Here is a 17732-nt window from a genome sequence, read left to right as displayed (position 1 = left end):
CTTCTGCTATTTCAAATCTATTGTATGTCTCAAATGTAGACATAGTTTTTTAAAATCTTTTCCATTGTGTCTTTCATTCCAATAAGCTCTGTTATTTTTCTATTCAAGCTTTCAAATTATTTCTGCTCACCTAGTGTTTTCTTAATATCCGTTATCTCTAACCATATTTTCCTTCACCTCTTTGAATTGACTTAGGAGGTTTATTTGATCATTGATTAGTTATTTCAAATCGTGTGTCTCGTCTGTCATTTTGATTTGTTCCTCTGACAGAGGCGTATCTTCCTGTTTCTTTTTATGGCTTGTAATTTTTTGCTGATGTTTCGGCATCCAGTTATGATGGTGAATTTACTCTGATAGTTTCTCTTGCCTAGGATTTTATTGTTGTCGAACTTTGTGTTACGGCTCTTCTTTGATTCTTGGTTAAAATTAGCCTAGGTCTTTAAAATTGCTCCTGTTTAGCCCATCTAAACAGGGCCATGGACACACCAATGAGGTGCAGACCAGTTTCCAAGATCCTTGGGTAGAGGGAGAGTAAAGTCACCAGAAAGCCTCTTTTATTTTTTTTCCTGGTATGCACTTTCCTTTCCTGCTAGCAGATGGCTCTTGGCAAACCTTTCCACTCAAACCCTAGGGCAAAATGTGTTCACTGGAACCATGACCACTTGGGCAGTGCTCAAGCATATCTGGAAAATTTACCCCTCTGGGTGGGCTAGTCAGAGCCAAGCATTGCAGTGCAAACTTGATCCTCCTTGGGCTGCACCCTCCCTTTTCCCAGTGAGGAAACACATCTCCACTCCCCTCTGGGTTGGTGGCAGGCAGTCCCTGTCTGTAAAGAGGCTGCTTTAAAAGGCAGACTGTATTTAATTCTCTTCAGACTCTGGAGGGAAACAGTGGTATGGCCATACCTGGTTAGGACAGGTGGAAACTGTAACCCAGCAGACCAAATTTGCCAGCCAAAAGCTGGATCTGTAGTAAGCTGTGTCCCTCTCTGTCCCCTTTCTTAGAAAGTGGACCCGAGGCCCTTGCAGTCCCTAGTCGCCTACCAGGGACCTGTCTGCTCTGAAAGTGACGGTTGTGTGCCAGCAGCGGCAGCCAGAGTTACTCACAGATCTTCATTGCAGTCTCTTTCTCTTCAGCCTTCTCTTTTCTAGGTGTTGCCCAGCACTCCATTGGTCTCCAGAGCCCTGATTGAATCTTTGGACTTTCTTACCATTGATTCCTTATTCAGAAGGGGAAAGTTTAAGTTTGTATCACCTCTCCATACAAAATCCAGATAATCTGGGCCCAGAGCACAGGTGGAAGTGGCCAAAGTTGTCCCAGAGCCGTGGGCAGTTGGGTCCTTTGTTGTTCCTCAGGAAGGAAATGGAGGCAGCATCCAGGTCCTGGGGGTATTGTTTTATTTTTTTGTAAAAGATTTATCAAGAGTAATTTGAACAGTGCATCTCTCCTCATTGTACAACTTCTGATACTTTTTCTATGTCTAGGCAAATTGCCATACTCCAAAGTTTGGATTAACTCCTAATATTTTATCCAATCTTGTGAAATATCTCTAAGAGTTTTGTTAATATGAAGATTTTTATTGGTGTAATTTCCTTTGGAAAATTTTCATTTTTTCATTACAATCACTGTTCTCAGTTATGCCACTGAGTTCCCTTCACTAAGTTCCTCTGGCTGCATATCTAGAGTCTTTCTGATGGCTGCAGTGTCAACATTCCCGTGGTCAGCCATTTGTTCAATAACTTCATTTGCATTTGATAGGAATTTCATTCCTAACATTGTTACTTTTTGTTTCTTTGCCACACTTTCATCTTCATGGGCCAATTTCCTCTTTAAATGATCCTTTTTTTGTATGTGTGTGAGGTACTGGGGCCAGGGATTGAATCTGGGACCTCCTATTTGGGAAGCCTGCACTCAATGCCTGAGCTACACTGGTTCCCTGAAATGATACAGTTGCGTAAAATATTGCCAGTAGGAGCCAACTACGTACTTTACTGTCTGTATATGAACTGAGTATTAGATATGCACTGACTAGTCAGTGGTGTAATTAATCATGATCGTGATAAACATCTGTTATTTGAGTAGTGATTTTGTGGATTGAAGAGCAAGCATCAAAGTCTGCACAATTGCAGTCAGTCCAGTTACTCTGGTAACTGGAATTTGAACTGTGTTGTTAGAGGACTTGTATTTAACTAAACCATGATAACTGTAATTCATGTATCAGAATTGTGCAATTTGAGGACTGCTTGTATTGAGAAGACACCTGAATGTAATATAGTACTCTATCATCTGGCTTCTGCTTGCCTTTTAAAAAAAAATCCATATATTGGCTTTGTGTAGCTTACCATGCCTTTTTTTTAATTTAGGTTTTTCTTGTGGTAACATATACAAATCAGAATTTCCCATTTTAACCACTGTCAAATATACATTTAGTGGTATTAGTATTATGCTTGAATCTTAGCCCACATGGTTTTCTCAAGTTGGAATTCCCCTTTCCCAGTAACCCATTCCTCTATCTTGTCTTCTGCTGGTTTACTCCAACTCACTCTTCAAGTTTTTCTGAAAAAGTCTTGTCTGTCCCTTCACATTTGTGTAAGCGATCTGCCTGTGGCGTTCCTTATCACACATACTTTCTCTCTCGTAATGCAGAACACATGGTCACACTGTGTTGCTTTCACTTACTTACCTGTAACATCTACATAGCATTTTCCTTTCAGATAGACAATATTTGGCAGTGTTTTTTCTTAAAATATCCCCAAAGCCTATCCTTGTCTACCACATAATAGGTACTGAATAAATTTTGTTTTTGGTTTAATGAATGAAAATCAGAATTTTGGTGCAATATGAATGCTACAATATCATTAGAAGGTATTATGAAAGAATGTTATGTACATTAATTAGAAACAACAAATTAGGAAATATTGAGGATTTTATGCTTTTCCTTATACTTTATATGAAATAGCACTTAATAGCAAGCATGATTCTTATATTTAATAAACATATTACAGAAAATTGATCTTGACTGGAAAAATTGCTTCAGTTTGACATTGTAGGTGCTTAATAAATGTTAAATTATTGAAGAGATAATGTTATAGATTTTCTTTGGCTGTAATAATATTTATTTGTTTCAAAGGTATCTTCACATTTTAATGATCTTTTGGTCATTTGTTGCTGGAGTCGTCACTTTCTACTGCTCATTAGGACCTGATTCTCTCTTACCAAATATATTCTTCACAATAAAATACAAACCCAAGGTAAAATTTATTTGTTCTCAGTTTGCAAAGAGCCTGTATGTATGACCATATGCTATTTAATATTTATTATTGGAAACATGTGAAAACAGTGCTTTTTAACCCCATCTACTATTATTTAGTGATTGAAGATACGATGTCCATCAGAAATTTTTCAAAGTGAAATTTATATGAGTGTGTATATGTACATATATATGTTTTAATTTTTAAATTTTGAAATGATTTTAAACTTGCAGGGAAGTTGCAAAAATAACATACAAATAGTATGGAAAACTCAGATAGCTCCCCACCCAGATACCCAGATTTACCAACTATTTGCATTTTGCCCCTTCCTTCCTCCCTCCTTCCCTTTCTTTTTTTCTTGCTCTATCCAGCATCTATCTATTTTATAAATATTTGAGTGTAAGTTGGATACATCATATTCCTCTAACACTTAATACTCCCATCCATATTTCCTGAGAACAAAGACACACCACGTAAAGTATATCTATGAAGTTCAAGAAATTTAACTTTGGTATAAAGGATAGAGTCCATTTTCCAATTTTTTCAGTTGCCACAATAATGTCCTTTTGGGCCTTTTCTCTTCCATGATGAGATCTAGTCCAGGATCGTATATTGCATTTAATTGTCATTGTCTCTTTAGTTTCTCTCTCACTCTCTTGTTAAGTTGTGGTAACATATATAGAACATAAAATTTCCTATCTCATCCACTCCCAAGCTCCCAATTCAGTGACATTAATCACATTCACAAGTGTGTGCCAGCATCACTACCATCTTTTACCAAAACTTTTCCTTTACCCTGAACTGAAAGTCTATACCCTTTATGCATTAATACTCCACTCTCCTTCCTTGTCCTGGTAATCATACTCTACTTTCATTATCTGTGAATTTGCATAATCTAGTTATTTCATATACATAGAATCATAATATTTATCCTTTTATGACTGGCTTATTTTACTCAAAATGGTATCTTCAAGGTTTATAGCTATCAGAACCTCATTCCTTTTTATGGTTAAATAATATTCCATTTTATGTATATACCACATTTTGTTTATCCATTCATTTTTGGACACTTGGGTTGCTTCCATCTTTTGGGTATGGTGAATAATGCTGCTATAAGCTTTGGTAAATGTGTGTATATTTTTAAAATACACAGTTCTCCTTGGAGGACCCATTTTTTTAAAAAAATTCGAAAAGTCGGGATCCACAATTTTCAAGTGTTCTCTAAGTACATATTAACACTGAGGACAGTAGATTAAAACAAGATTCCCAAAGCTGGTTATGTACTAGAATCACCTGGGGAATATTTAGAAATACAGATTTCTGGGTTTTATCAATTTTGGACAATTGTTCTAGGTTAGGGCCTTGTAATTAGTATTTTTAAAAGCTTTCCAGGGGATCCCAAGGTACAGCCACAATTAGGACACTCTAGGTTAAGTGATCTAATGTTATTAGCTTTATAAATATCTATATGTTCCATAGAAACAAACAGAGGCACTTAATATTTGAAAATCAGGCAGTTGGCTTAACCAAAATAATTTGTATTTCTGACATTCAATAAAAGTGGTAAATGTATGCACTCTATCTCTATGATGCAAAGATTCCTAGCCAGTAGATTTATTGAAGATTTAGTAGAATATCTTAAAGTCTTACTTAATAATTCTTCAAGGTTATGCCGGTCCTTGTCTCAGGTTTGCTATTATTCCTAATTAGAGAAAATACAGTTGAAAGTGGTACCCCAAATTTGGTCAATAATAAAAATTTATTTATCACATATCTTGTTGAATTAAAGGTTTTGGAAAAATGGAAAATATTTTTTTCTTATACCCTTTACTGTGTGTGTGTGTGTGTGTGTATTTTATTGATTTATTTTTTTAAGTGTTTTTAAAAATTACCTAATTTTAAGCTTATAACTTTGGCTTAGGTATTATAAAACAATTCATTAGGTATTCTTTTCTCTGTTGGCAGTTTACTTTAACAAGTATTATTTGTTACAAAGAGTGATTTCACTGTTAAAGCAATTAAAGTTTCTCAATTCATACATTGATTAAACTTAAGTTTATTCTGTTTAGTAAAGATATGTATTCAAAACGATAATTATTTTTTTCAATTTTTCTTTTTTAGCAGTTAGGACTTCAAGAATTATTTCCTCAAGGTCATAGCTGTGCTGTTTGTGGTAAAGTGAAATGTAAACGACATAGGTAAGTTGACATTTTTATATGTTGTTCCTTCCAAAGACATTTTGGATTTCAATTGACTTCATTGTATGATTATCTTCAGACCTGCCTTGCTCCTTGAAAACTATCAGCCATGGCTAGACCTGAAAATTCCTTCCAAGGTTGATGCATCTCTCTCAGAGGTAAGTGGTTTAATTAATATTGCCATCCATACCCAAACAGAAAATGTTAATTACTTATGGTAAAATTGTCAATATATTTCTATCAAATAATTTAATCATATGGCATCTGATATATGACACTTAGCCAAATCTAGACTGGGAAGTTATTATAAAATAAACAACTTGAATGGTAACCTAGAAATGTTTTTAGATCACATGTTCAATTTAAATAAACATTTTTGCTAAGTTTTATAGGAGGTTATTGCTTACTTCCTATAAAAACAGCCATTTTTATGATAGGGAATAGAAATCACCATTTTATACTTCCAAAAGATCATAGGCACTAGGAGCAAATGTATATCTTCCTGAATTATGACCCTAATTTTCTTTCTTTTTTATTTTCTTTTTGTAATTAAAAAAATTTTTTTTGTTTATTTTCTGTGACCCCAGTTTTGCTATTCCCTGAAGGGTGGAGCAAGAAATGGGACAATTTTCACGACTTAGGATAATAGGAATTGAAAGCATGTTACCCTATTTTTATTCTAGTTTTTTTTTTTTGGTAACACATCATATATTTATAGTTATTTGTTTTAGAAACTTGTTTTCTCCATCGATCTGGGGAACCAGTCAACTTCTTGAAGGTAGGGACTGGGGTCTCATTTGTTCCCAGGACCAAGTATGGGACCAGATATTTTATAGTTTGCTGATAAAATATGTATTGATTAAAGCAAATGTTAATTGCTTGAAGAATAACATTAGTCATCTGAATTTTCTCTAATGTCCCTTTTTCCTGTTTTGTATCCCATTTTTGTTAAAAGGAAGTGAGCAAGATGGCATTCAAACTCTTGTTTTGGTTTTTTAAAAAAGATTTATTTATTTATTCCCCCACCGTTATCTATTCTATGTGTCTGTTTGCTGCGTCATCTCCTTTGTCCGCTTCTGTTGTTGTCAGCGGCATGGGAATCTGTGTTTCTTTTTGTTGCATCATCTTGTTGTGTCAGCTCTCCATGTATGCAGCGCCATTCCTGGGCAGGCTGAACTTTCTTTCACGCTGGGCGGCTCTCCTTACGAGGTGCATTCCTTGTGCATGGGACTCCCCTACGTGGAGGATACCCCTGCGTTGCACGGCACTCCTTGCGTGCATCAGCACTGGCATGGACCTTGATGTTTTTATTTTTCATTGCTTCTCTCAGTCCTTTTCATCTTTGTTATCAGATACCCTCATTTAAAGCTGTGCTGTCCCATGTGATAGCCACTAGCTACATGTGACTATTAATGAGCACTTGACTGTAACTAGTTCAAATTGATATGTGCTATCAGTGTAAAATATACAGTGGATTTTGAAAACTTAAAAAAGGAATGTAAAGTATCTCATTAGTATTTTTATATCCCTTACATAGTAAAATGATATTTTGATATCTTGGGTTAAATATAAAATTTCATCTGTTTTCTTGTTACTTTTTTTCACCGTAGCTACTAGAAAAATTACATATGTAGCTCACATTCTATTTCTTTTGGAGAGTGCTTATTTGAGGTCTGTCGAAGAATACCTCTAGTTAGAATATTATTTGTCTTTTGACACTTTATTCATTCCTTCACAAAATTAAAGAACTTTAAGTTTTTGGTCCAATGAATGTTAGCTCTATATTTTAGAAAGCTTTCTTTTGAGATTTTGCTATAGGCAGTAACTGGGCTAGACTCTAGGGATAAAAAGAGAAATTAGATAGAGTCTCTGTCTTCTATTAATAGTAACAAGTATATGAGAGGAGGTAGACATACAAATAAGTAATGACAATATAATTTAATTCAGGCAATGACAGAAGAAATGCAAAAGATGTAGCATTTAGTACAGGGGAGGAAGTACTTAAGTGTTCAGGGGGCCAGTCAGGAAAAATGACTAGAAATTTGTTAGATTAATAGTGTGTGGGAAAGGGCATTTCAGATTTGGGAAGAGTTTCTGAAAAGAAACAGAGGCTTGAAATAAGGTGGTGTGCTCAGTAAGCTGGAGGGCAAAGTGGAAGGGAAGATGTGACCAATGAAGAAACAATATTACTAGAATATAGTTTTATTTTTACCTAATGAAGATTTTATAGAAGATAAACTAGAATTTACAGAGTTTTAATAGTTTCTCAAGTTTCATAGCTTGTTGGTGACAGAACCCAGTCTAAAACTCAGGTCTGGCTTAGTTCTTAGTCTATGGCCCTCCAGAAATCAGATCATCAGAAGACTTTATGGGCTAAACTTCATGAGTTTAGATTTAATTGATTATGGAAGGAGTTTTTTTTCAAACTGCGTACCTAGAGTTTTGCAGATGTTAGTCACAGCCTATAATGGGAAGTGAAAAGGAGGTGAATAGTCCCAGCTGCTGGCATACAGTTCATCTGTACCTTCAAAAATCAGTGCAGTTCCACTTTGATTATTTTGATATATTATAGTTTGATATATTGAAGAGTTCATGCAAGGAAGTGATGTAGTCAAACATGTTTTAGGTCACTTTGGCACCTCTTTGGAGGATGGGGGTACAGTAAGATTGGAAGCAGGGAGACTAGTTAAGAGACAGATGCTGCAGTCTAGGGATAAGAAGATGAGTACCTAAACAGTGGGATTGAAGAGAGTTCCTCAGGAGGCAAGATCAGTGGGATTTAGTGATTGATTGGATGTGAGAAATAAGGGAAGAATGACTGTTTAAAGATAACTTCTATTCTCTGTATCCTATTCATTTTTATCCCTGTTTATATGTATCATACTTTCCTAGCTAAGATAACTTATGCTAAGATTTGTGTATAAACCCAAATTATTGTTTTTTTAATATTACTTTAAACTAGAAAATGGACAACCCCTCTAATTCCTGCCAAAAAAGATAGATGCTCTTATTTTGGAAGCCTACAGATTATTTCATTCCCTCCCTACTGCTATCTTAGGTTATTGCCCACTGCTGCAAGTCTCTTTAAAAATTAAAACATATTGCTACATCCAGCTGCAAGCAGTGGAATGCAAGAAATGGTTTCACAGCTAATGTTTGTTTTGTTACTTTTTCAAAATAATTTATATGCTAACTCTAAGTATAGAGCTTAAATTTTCTCAAATGAATGCATCCATATAACCAGCACCCACATCAAGAAACAAAACATTATCAGGACCCCAGAAATCCTCCTCATGCTGCCTTTCAGTCACTATTCCATTCAAAAGTGATCAGTGATATTTAATTTTAACTCCTTATATAAGTATTAACGGTTTCTTCATTTTATTCTGGGTGAACTGAAAAAATCATGAATGCAAAAGGCTAGCCTATTATTTTCCTTCATATCATAAAACTTTTTGATCAGTTAGTCTTCAGAGTCAGGAACAATTTTTGTTTGTTTTTCGTTTGATTATGGAAATATTTAGAATTGTGTGTGTATATCACACTAATAGTAATTTTTCCTTTTTATGGAATTTTATGATTTTTCAGTGATTTCTCACATATTCTCTTTAATCCTCACAACAACCATCGAAGGTGATTCTTTTCATGGAGAATATATTATATGTTGGTTTTGGAGATACTAAAATTGGTTCTTGGTAATATATGTTATTAAGCAATATCATTTTGTCAGTATTGGCGAATTAACCTGATTTTTCTTTAAAATGATTTTTTATGCAGGTTCTTGAATTAGTGTTGGAAAACTTTGTTTATCCATGGTACAGGTATGTTCTTTCTGTAAGAGTTTTCTTCTTTTATATAGTGAGTACCATTAACAACAGCTAAGTACACTAATGATGTCTTTTCCATGTTGGCCAGGATTTCTCAACCTAAGCACACTGACATTTTTGCCAAATAATTTTTTGTGATACTGTTGTACATTGTAGAATTTTAAACAACATCCTAGCATCTTCCCAGTAGATGCTAACAAACTATCCTTCACCTCCCCACTCCACTCATATCAGATGTCTTCAGACATCGCCAGATGTTCCGCAGGTGGCAAAATCACCAATTAAGAAACATTGATGTAGTCAATCAATGAATAGTTTAATGATAGCAAGAAAGAAAAAGACCTAGATTGCTTTTTGAAAGAAAAGTAACTTGTAGTGATTTAATTTTGTTTACATTTTTCGTAGTTGAAATAATTGTATCTTTGGGGGAAAATATCTATATTCAGATATTTCATTAAACTCAGCAAATTTTTAGAGTTTTCCTGGAAAATTAGTTTTTTCCCCCCCAATTTTGTTTTTGATACTATGTGTTCTGCATCTTGCAGCATATTAAAAATACTCTAGATCTGAAAAAAATCTAGTTTGAGAATCATTTAATAAACATGCTTCCTTATATAAGCATCATTTATGTTTAGTTATATATTTGAACACTTATGCCTATATGAATTTTAGACTTAATATTTAATGGCATCTACCCTAATTTTATATTCAGTATTATTGAATTTTTGAAAAAAATGTTATTAATTGAATTCATCTAGAGGAGGGGTTCTTAACATTTTTTGTTCCATGAACACCCTTGCCAGTCACATGAAAACCACAGACCCCCTTCTCAGAATGTAGTGGCAGATGACACTGAACGTTGGAGGTCCGAGAAATTAAAGATAATAAGTTATTTATTTATTTATTTTTTTCCAATTCAAGCTCCTGGACCCCCTGACATACCATGGGTCCCTGGTTAAGAAGCCCTGATCTAGAGTGTGGTTAGACAAATTTAATATACGGTTTATAGACCATATTTTCCTGGAACGCTTTGTAAATTAACTTTTACATTGGATTTTGTCTTAAATATGGGCTCTTTGCCATTTAATTAAACCTGATGGTGAGGCCCTTTGTAAAATGAATCTTTTTGTAAAGAGGCCCCCAGCCCCAAATAATGAATCTTTAGACATTAAATAAGGCCTAATTTCTAGAAATTTTAAGTATGTATTTTTACCTCAATCTAGCTATTGATCCTGTAATAATCTACTTCCCTGAGTTTAACACTGGGGAGCACAGTTGCTAAAACTATCTTCCTTATTCTGCCAAGGGACTTACGACACCATCTTCAAGTTCAGGATATCACCATTTGTATGTACCTTTCTTTCTTGCCCTTAGTTAGGGAAGTATCCTAATTTTTGTAGGGACTCAAGAAAATGAAAAGTAACTTCTCAGTCATCAATATTTTTGTTCAAAGATATTTACATTTCTGTTCATTTTCTTTTTCAAATAGAGTTCACATGTTTTGTTTTGTTTTTTACCTTTAGAAGTAGTTCATATTATTAATGTGTAAATATTTTGAACTAATTAAACATTTTGTATTTAATTCTGTTGCCTCTCCAAAATTGTTTTGTTTCTTTGAAAAGTTTTTCTGATGATTAAGAAATGGTCTTTATAAAAATATGACTAAGTACATGCGTATGTCTGTAAGAAAACATATACTAAAGTCTAGTTAATAGTGACTATGTCTTGGTACTAGAGTTTATTTTCTTCTTTATATACAAATGTCCTTTATTCTGTAGTGAAATGCATTGTTTGTATAAAAAGAAAAGACCATAGGTAAATGGGGGGAAAAAAAGGAAGTTTTAGACTTTCCTTGGTTTCTAAAAGTTGAAGCTGTATATTTCTGTAAACTTCTAAATGTTTGCTTTTCTCCTCAATTGAAGGGATATAACGGATGATGAATCCTTTGTTGATGAACTGAGAATTACATTACGGTTTTTTGCATCTGTCTTAATACGAAGGATTCACAAGGTATATGATTATAATGATAAATTTGTGGATTTGGGTCTTTTTTTTAAAGATTTATTTATTTTATTTAATTCCCCCCCTTCCCCAGTTGTCTGTTCTCTGTGTCTATTTGCTGCATCTTGTTTCTTTTGTCCGCTTCTGTTGTCGTCAGCAGCACGGGAAGTGTGGGTGGCTCCATTCCTGGGCAGGCTGCACTTTCTTTCACACTGGGCAGCTCTCCTTATGGGGTGTACTCCCTGCACGTGGGGCTCCCCTACGCGGGGGACACCCCTGCGTGGCAGGGCACTCCTTGCACGCATCAGCACTGCTCATGGGCCTGCTCCACACGGGTCGAGGAGGCCCGGGGTTTGAACCGCAGGCCTCCCATGTGGTAGACGGACGCCCTAACCACTGGGCCGAGTCCGTTTCCCATGGGTCTTTAATTTTAATTTTACTTTCTCCTAATACTTATGTATTTGTTTTTTCTTCACTTTTCACTTTTTTAGGTTAACAAATAAATGGATCAAAAGTGGTCCAGTTTTGCTTTCTTTAATGCTTGAATATCTTAGTTTGTGGACATTAGAAATAGACAGCTATAGAAAAAAAAGTCATGGTCTAGCAATTAAAACGCAGAAAAGTCCAACAAAATTAATTGATCAAAGAGCTGTTTAATCATGATAGTTTTCTACAGGCATTATTTAATAGACTGACTTTGCTATAAATTAGGCTTTGAGATAGCCAAGTGGATTCTAAAATCCTAACACCTCATCCTTGTAGTGTGCTATATATTCATTTTCCTTTTTTATAAAACAACTTTGAGATATAATTCACATACCATTCAGTTAATCCATTTAAAGTATACAATTCAGTGTTTTTTAGTATATTCACAGAGTTGGGCAACAACCACAATCAATTTGAGAACATTTTCATCACCCAAAAAGAAATCCCTTACTCTTTAGCTATAACCCCTAACCCCTCCATCCCCCCAGACCTACCTAGGAAACCACCATTCTGTCTTCTGTCTCTATAGGATTATCTGTTCTGGACATTTCATATAAACAAATATTTTAATTTCATGTAAATAAAATCATATAGTATATGATATTTTGTCACTTGTCTTCACTTAGCATGATGTTTTCAAGATTCATCTATGTTGTCATGTTGCAGTATGTATCAATACTTCACTCCTTTTTATGGTGAAATAATATCTGTTGTATGGATGTATCACATTTTATTTATCCATTCATCAGTGGATAGACATTTGAGTTTTTTCCACCTTTTGGCTGTTATAAATAATGCTCCTATGAGCATTTGTATACAAGTTTCTTTTTGGATATATGAGATTTGTTTTGTTTTTATCCCCCCATCCTTGCGGCTTTTTGTGTTCTATCTGCTATGTCCATTCGCTGTGTATTCTTCTGTGTCTGTATTTATTTTTATTTATTCCCCTCCTGTTTGCAGCTTGTTTTTTTGCTGTCTGCTCTCTGTGTCCATTCACTGTATGCTCTTCTACATTGTTGCTTGTCTCCCTGTTTTTTTGCTGCGTCACCTTGCTGAGTCGGCTCTCCGGGGCACTTGCGGGCCGGTGGCACTCCATGGCGCCATGGTGAGCCTGCCTTCACAAGGAGGCCCCAGGTTGTGAACCCGGGGCCCACCATGTGGTAGATGGGAGCCCAACTGATTGAGCCGCAGCCACTTCCCGGATATATGGTTTTTATTGTTCTTGAGTATGTACCTAAGAATAGAATTGCTGAGTCATATGGTAACTCTGGTTTAACTTTTTGAGGAACTGCTAGATTGTTTCCAGAGTGGCTATACTTTTTGCATTCAGTTTCTCCATATCCTTGTCACAACAGTTTTAACTGTCTTTTTTTTTATATATATATATAAAAGGAGATACTGGGGATTGAACCCAGGACCTCAAACATGGAAGCAGGCACTCAACCACTTGAGCTACATCCACTCCCCAGTTGTCTGTTTTTTTGAGTCTAGCCATCCTAGCGGGTGTGAAGTAGTAACTCATGGTGGTTTTGTTTTTCATTTCCCTGATGGTTAATGATAGTTAACTGTTGTGCATTATTGGCCATCTATATATCTTCTTTTTAAAAGAAATGTTTATTTAGATCCTTTGCCCATTTTAATTTGTCTTTTATTTATTTTAATCTTTATAAATTGGTTTATATTTGCATTTTTTAATAAATGGAATCATACAATATTTTGTACTTTGTGTCTGGTTTCTTTCACTTAGCATAATGTTTTTGTGTGTGTCTGATATTAATAACTTGCAACATTAACATATGTTAGTTCAGTTTCAAAGAAAAGCAGTCTTGTATATGCAGTATTACCCATGTTCATGTTTCACATGATGTTACAGCCCAATATTACATTTTTTAGTTTTCCTTTTAATAATTTACATGACCTTAGATTTTTCCTTTTAGCCCATCTTACCCATATAATAGCACTGCTAGTTACATACATATTGTACTTTTACCATTTCTATTCATTTCCAAAGAGTAACACACATCCTTTTTGCCAATTCTGCACAAGTTAACCCACAGCTTTACATTCTCTAACTTCATTTTATTTTCTCGTGACCTATATTCAAGTTATTAACTCCATGAGTCTACACGATATATTAAATTCATATTAGCTCAGTCTTACTCTGTTTGTCCTTTTGTGTCTCTCTTGTTCCACTCAGTGTAATGTCCTCCAGGTTCATCCATGTTATCATATGCTTCACGACTAAATCTCTTTTTACAGCCGCATAATATTCCTTGTGTGTGTACACCACAATTTGTTTATGCATTCATCAGTTGATGGACACCTGGGTTGTTTCCATCTTTTTGGCATTCATGAATAAGGCTGCTATGAACATTGCTGTGCAGATCCCTGTTTTTGTCTCTGTTCTCAGTTCTTCTGGATATATACGTAGTAATGGTATAGCCGGGTCACATGGCAAGTCTACATTCAGCTGCCTTAGGAACTACCAAATAGTCCTCCACAGGGGCTGTACCATTCTACATTCCCACCAATAGTGAATAAGTATTCCTATCTCTCTACATCCTCTCCCACACTTTCAGTGCTCTTTTTTTTTTTTTTTTAAGATTTATTTATTTCTCTCCCCTTCCCCCCCTCCCAGTTGTCTGATCTCTGTGTCTATTTGCTGCGCGTTCTTCGTCGGCTTCTGTTGTCAGCGGCATGGGAATCTGTGTTTCTTTTTGTTGCGTCATCTTGTTGTGTCAGCTCTCCATGTGTGCGGCGCCATTCCTAGGCAGGCTGCACTTTCTTTTGCGATGGGCGGCTCTCCTTATGGGGCGCACTCCTTGCGCGTGGGGCTCCCCTACGCGGGGACACCCCTGCGTGGCATGGCACTCCTTGTGCGCATCAGCACTGTGCATGGGCCGACTCCACACCGGTCAAGGAGGCCTGGGGTTTGAACCGCGGACCTCCCATTTGGCCTAACCACTGGGCCAAGTCGACATTTTAATAGTGGCCATTCTGATAGGTGTGAAGTAATATCTCATTGTAACTTTGATTTGCATTTCCCTCCCTCACTGGTGATTTGAACATTTTTTCATGTGTTTTTTCACTTTTTGTATTTCTTCTTTGGACAAATGTCTGTTCAAATCTTTTGCCCAGTTTTTAAAATTTCATTTTAAAGGATTTTTTTAGATATAGTCACATACCATACAATCTATCCAAAGTATATAATCAGTGACTCTTAGTATCATCACTGTGTTGTGCATTCATCATCACAAAAAATTTTTAGAACAGTTTTGCCCATTTTTAAATAAGACCATTTGTCTTTTTTTTTTTTTTTTAAGATTTATTTTATTTCATACCCCGCCCTTGTTGTTTGCACTCGTTCTCTGTCTCTGTTCCTTATGTGCTCTCTGTGTCTGCTTAATTTCTTTTTAGGAGGCACTGGGAACCAAACCTGGGATCTCCCATGTGGGAGGAAGAAGCCTAATCACTTGAACCACATCTGCTCCCTGCTTGTCATGTCTTTCATTGTGTTTCCTTGTTGTGTCTCCTTGCTGCATCATCTTCTTGCATCATCTTGTTCTGTCAGCTCACCGCACCAGCCTGTCAGGTCAACTCGCTGTCTTGCTGGTCTTTAGGAGACATGGGGAACTGCTTCATTTACTTCTCCCACTTGTCTTGTTATTGTTGAGTTACGGCATCTCTTTATATGTGCTACATAAGACTTCTTTAAAATTAAAAAAAAAATCCTCTATCAGATATGTGATTTTCAAATATTTTCTCCCATTCAAATGGCTGCCTTTTCACCCTTTTGACAGAGTCCTTTGAGGTGCAATAGTGTTTAGTTTTGAGGAGGCTCCATTTATCTTTTTTGTTGTTGTTGTTCATCATGCTTTGGGTGTAAGGTCCAAGAAACCACCACCCACCACAAGATCTTGTAGATGTTTCCCTACATTTTCTTCTAGTAGTTTTATGGTCCTGGTTTTTGTCAATCTTTAGTGACAACCCATTATTTTATCATTGTATTTCTAACCTGAAGTCCCCCCAGATGGAACTTACAGATGAAAATCTTAAGGACAATTCTCAGAAGACAAGATTTTATAAAATGTTTGAAAACTAAAATGTCTTGGTTATTTGACAAATATTGATGACCAAGTAGCCAAAGTTAAATGAAGAATAATGTTATTTTGTGAAGAGACATAATACTAGCAAGAAAGTTCCTTCTTATGGAACATGTTTGATCACTTATAAGCAAAAGGTATCTGTAAGACTGCTTCAAAATTTACCGATAAATCACTAAAAATGAGAAATTTATAATCTATCATACTTAATAAACTTATTACATGTGATTTTGTTTTCTTCCTTAATATGGGACTTAAAATGAATTGAAAAGTTAATACAAACGTTAACCTAAAGGAAAGTAAAATGCATTCAATTTTATTGTGGAAAGGAAGTCTTTTGAAGTCCAATAAACATGTTTTTGATGATTTATTTTAACAACTATATTTTCAGTTATTTTATTCTTTGCCTTTCTTATATAGAGCATATAATTATTAAACCCTTCCTCATTAACTCACTGTACATATTTACTTCAGCATCCACTAGGTTGAAAACCATCATTGGGGAACAGTGAAACAATATTATTCTTAAACAGGATGCTTCCATATATCTTAAAACCAGGATTCATTTTGTAAAGTGAATGTAAAAGTTCATTTTCAAGTGATTTGTTAGTAAACAAAAATTTACAGCCTCAAGGGGATGATAAGTTACTGAAGATTATTGCTTGGGATGTATTTAAAATGCATAAAAATGTCAGGAATAAGAATAATATTTTGTGGGGAAAATATGTTTTTTAGGGTGTATCTATCAAGATTTTCCTTACTGTGTTGGAAAACATCTGTAATTTTACTGTTAGTCTGATCTAAAAGTGTTTTTAAAGTATATTTTTGAAAGATAGCTGGACAATACCTCTAATTTTCCAAATTATGTCTTCCAATATCATAATTATAGTGTTCTTGTCATTATAACTAAGTGATAATTGTTTTAAAAGTTTTATTTTAATATTGAATTATTCTAGGTGGATATCCCATCTATTATAACCAAGAAGCTGTTAAAAGCAGCAATGAAGCATATAGAAGTAATAGTTAAAGCCAGACAGAAAGGTAAATAGTTTTTTATTACAGTTTGAATGATTTTGTTTTCATACAATAACTTTCACGTGAAATATTGAGTACTGATTCATTACCCTTCTTCCCTCCCTCCCTTCCTTTATTCTTTCATAAAACTTGAATGCTTTTCCTTTATTTATTTATTTACTTGCAATGTGAGATCTATTCTTTTTTTTTAAAGAGGTTTTAGATCACATAAAGATTACATAGAAAATATAGGGGATTCCCAAATACCTCATCTCTCCCCTTCCCACACTTTTATTAATAACATCTTTCATTAGTGTGGTACACATTTGTTAAAATTGAACAAATATCGAAGCATTGTTACTAACCGTAGTCTTTAGTTTACTTTATGGTTTACACTTCACACTGCACAATTTTATAGGTTTTGACAAAATGTATAATGACTTGTATCTGTCATTGTAGTGTCATGCAGGACAATTCCAGTGCCCCCAGTATGCCTCATGTTATACCTATCCTTCCTTCTCCCTCTCCTCAGAATGTCTAGTGACCACTATCTTTTTATCAGTGATACAATTTCTTCCATTACTGGAATAATAATAAGTCTATTTTGGTCCATAGTTGTTGCATTCCCTGCTTATGTTTGTTCATCCCTCAGTCTTGAGAATTTGGGATGGTGATGCCCATTCTGCTTCTGATTGAGAGGGGGCTTAGATCGCATGGATGGAACTGTCTTGCTTGCAGTTGTAGATACTCTCTGTTTTTTGGAATGGGCATTACCTCTCATCATCATTTTGTTAGTTGAGTATTCTTTAACTGAAGTCCCTTTCAGTAGTTTGTTAGCCATGCAAGTGATTG

At 35.2% G+C, this 17732-nt stretch overlaps 1 protein-coding gene across 13 annotated transcripts in view; it reads left to right on the top strand.

Moving 5' to 3' along the window:
- Positions 1–17732, top strand: part of SNX14 (sorting nexin 14) — a 110004-nt gene that overhangs the window by 33529 nt on the left and 58743 nt on the right. For 8 of the 13 annotated variants that reach the window (XM_004474839.5, XM_012518156.4, XM_058307109.2 and 5 more), the window contains exons 2-7: positions 3131–3251; positions 5373–5449; positions 5529–5607; positions 9227–9270; positions 11199–11286; positions 16823–16907. In XM_004474839.5, the coding sequence (XP_004474896.3) occupies positions 3131–3251; positions 5373–5449; positions 5529–5607; positions 9227–9270; positions 11199–11286; positions 16823–16907 (494 nt within the window). The remainder of the gene's footprint in view (positions 1–3130; positions 3252–5372; positions 5450–5528; positions 5608–9226; positions 9271–11198; positions 11287–16822; positions 16908–17732) is intronic. The other 5 variants (XM_023583606.2, XM_012518155.4, XM_058307114.2 and 2 more) reach the window with 1 other exon arrangement.

Source organism: Dasypus novemcinctus, chromosome 11, assembly GCF_030445035.2.
Source record: "Dasypus novemcinctus isolate mDasNov1 chromosome 11, mDasNov1.1.hap2, whole genome shotgun sequence".
Lineage (NCBI taxonomy): Eukaryota > Metazoa > Chordata > Mammalia > Cingulata > Dasypodidae > Dasypus > Dasypus novemcinctus.
This window is presented reverse-complemented; position numbering and strand designations above follow the sequence as displayed.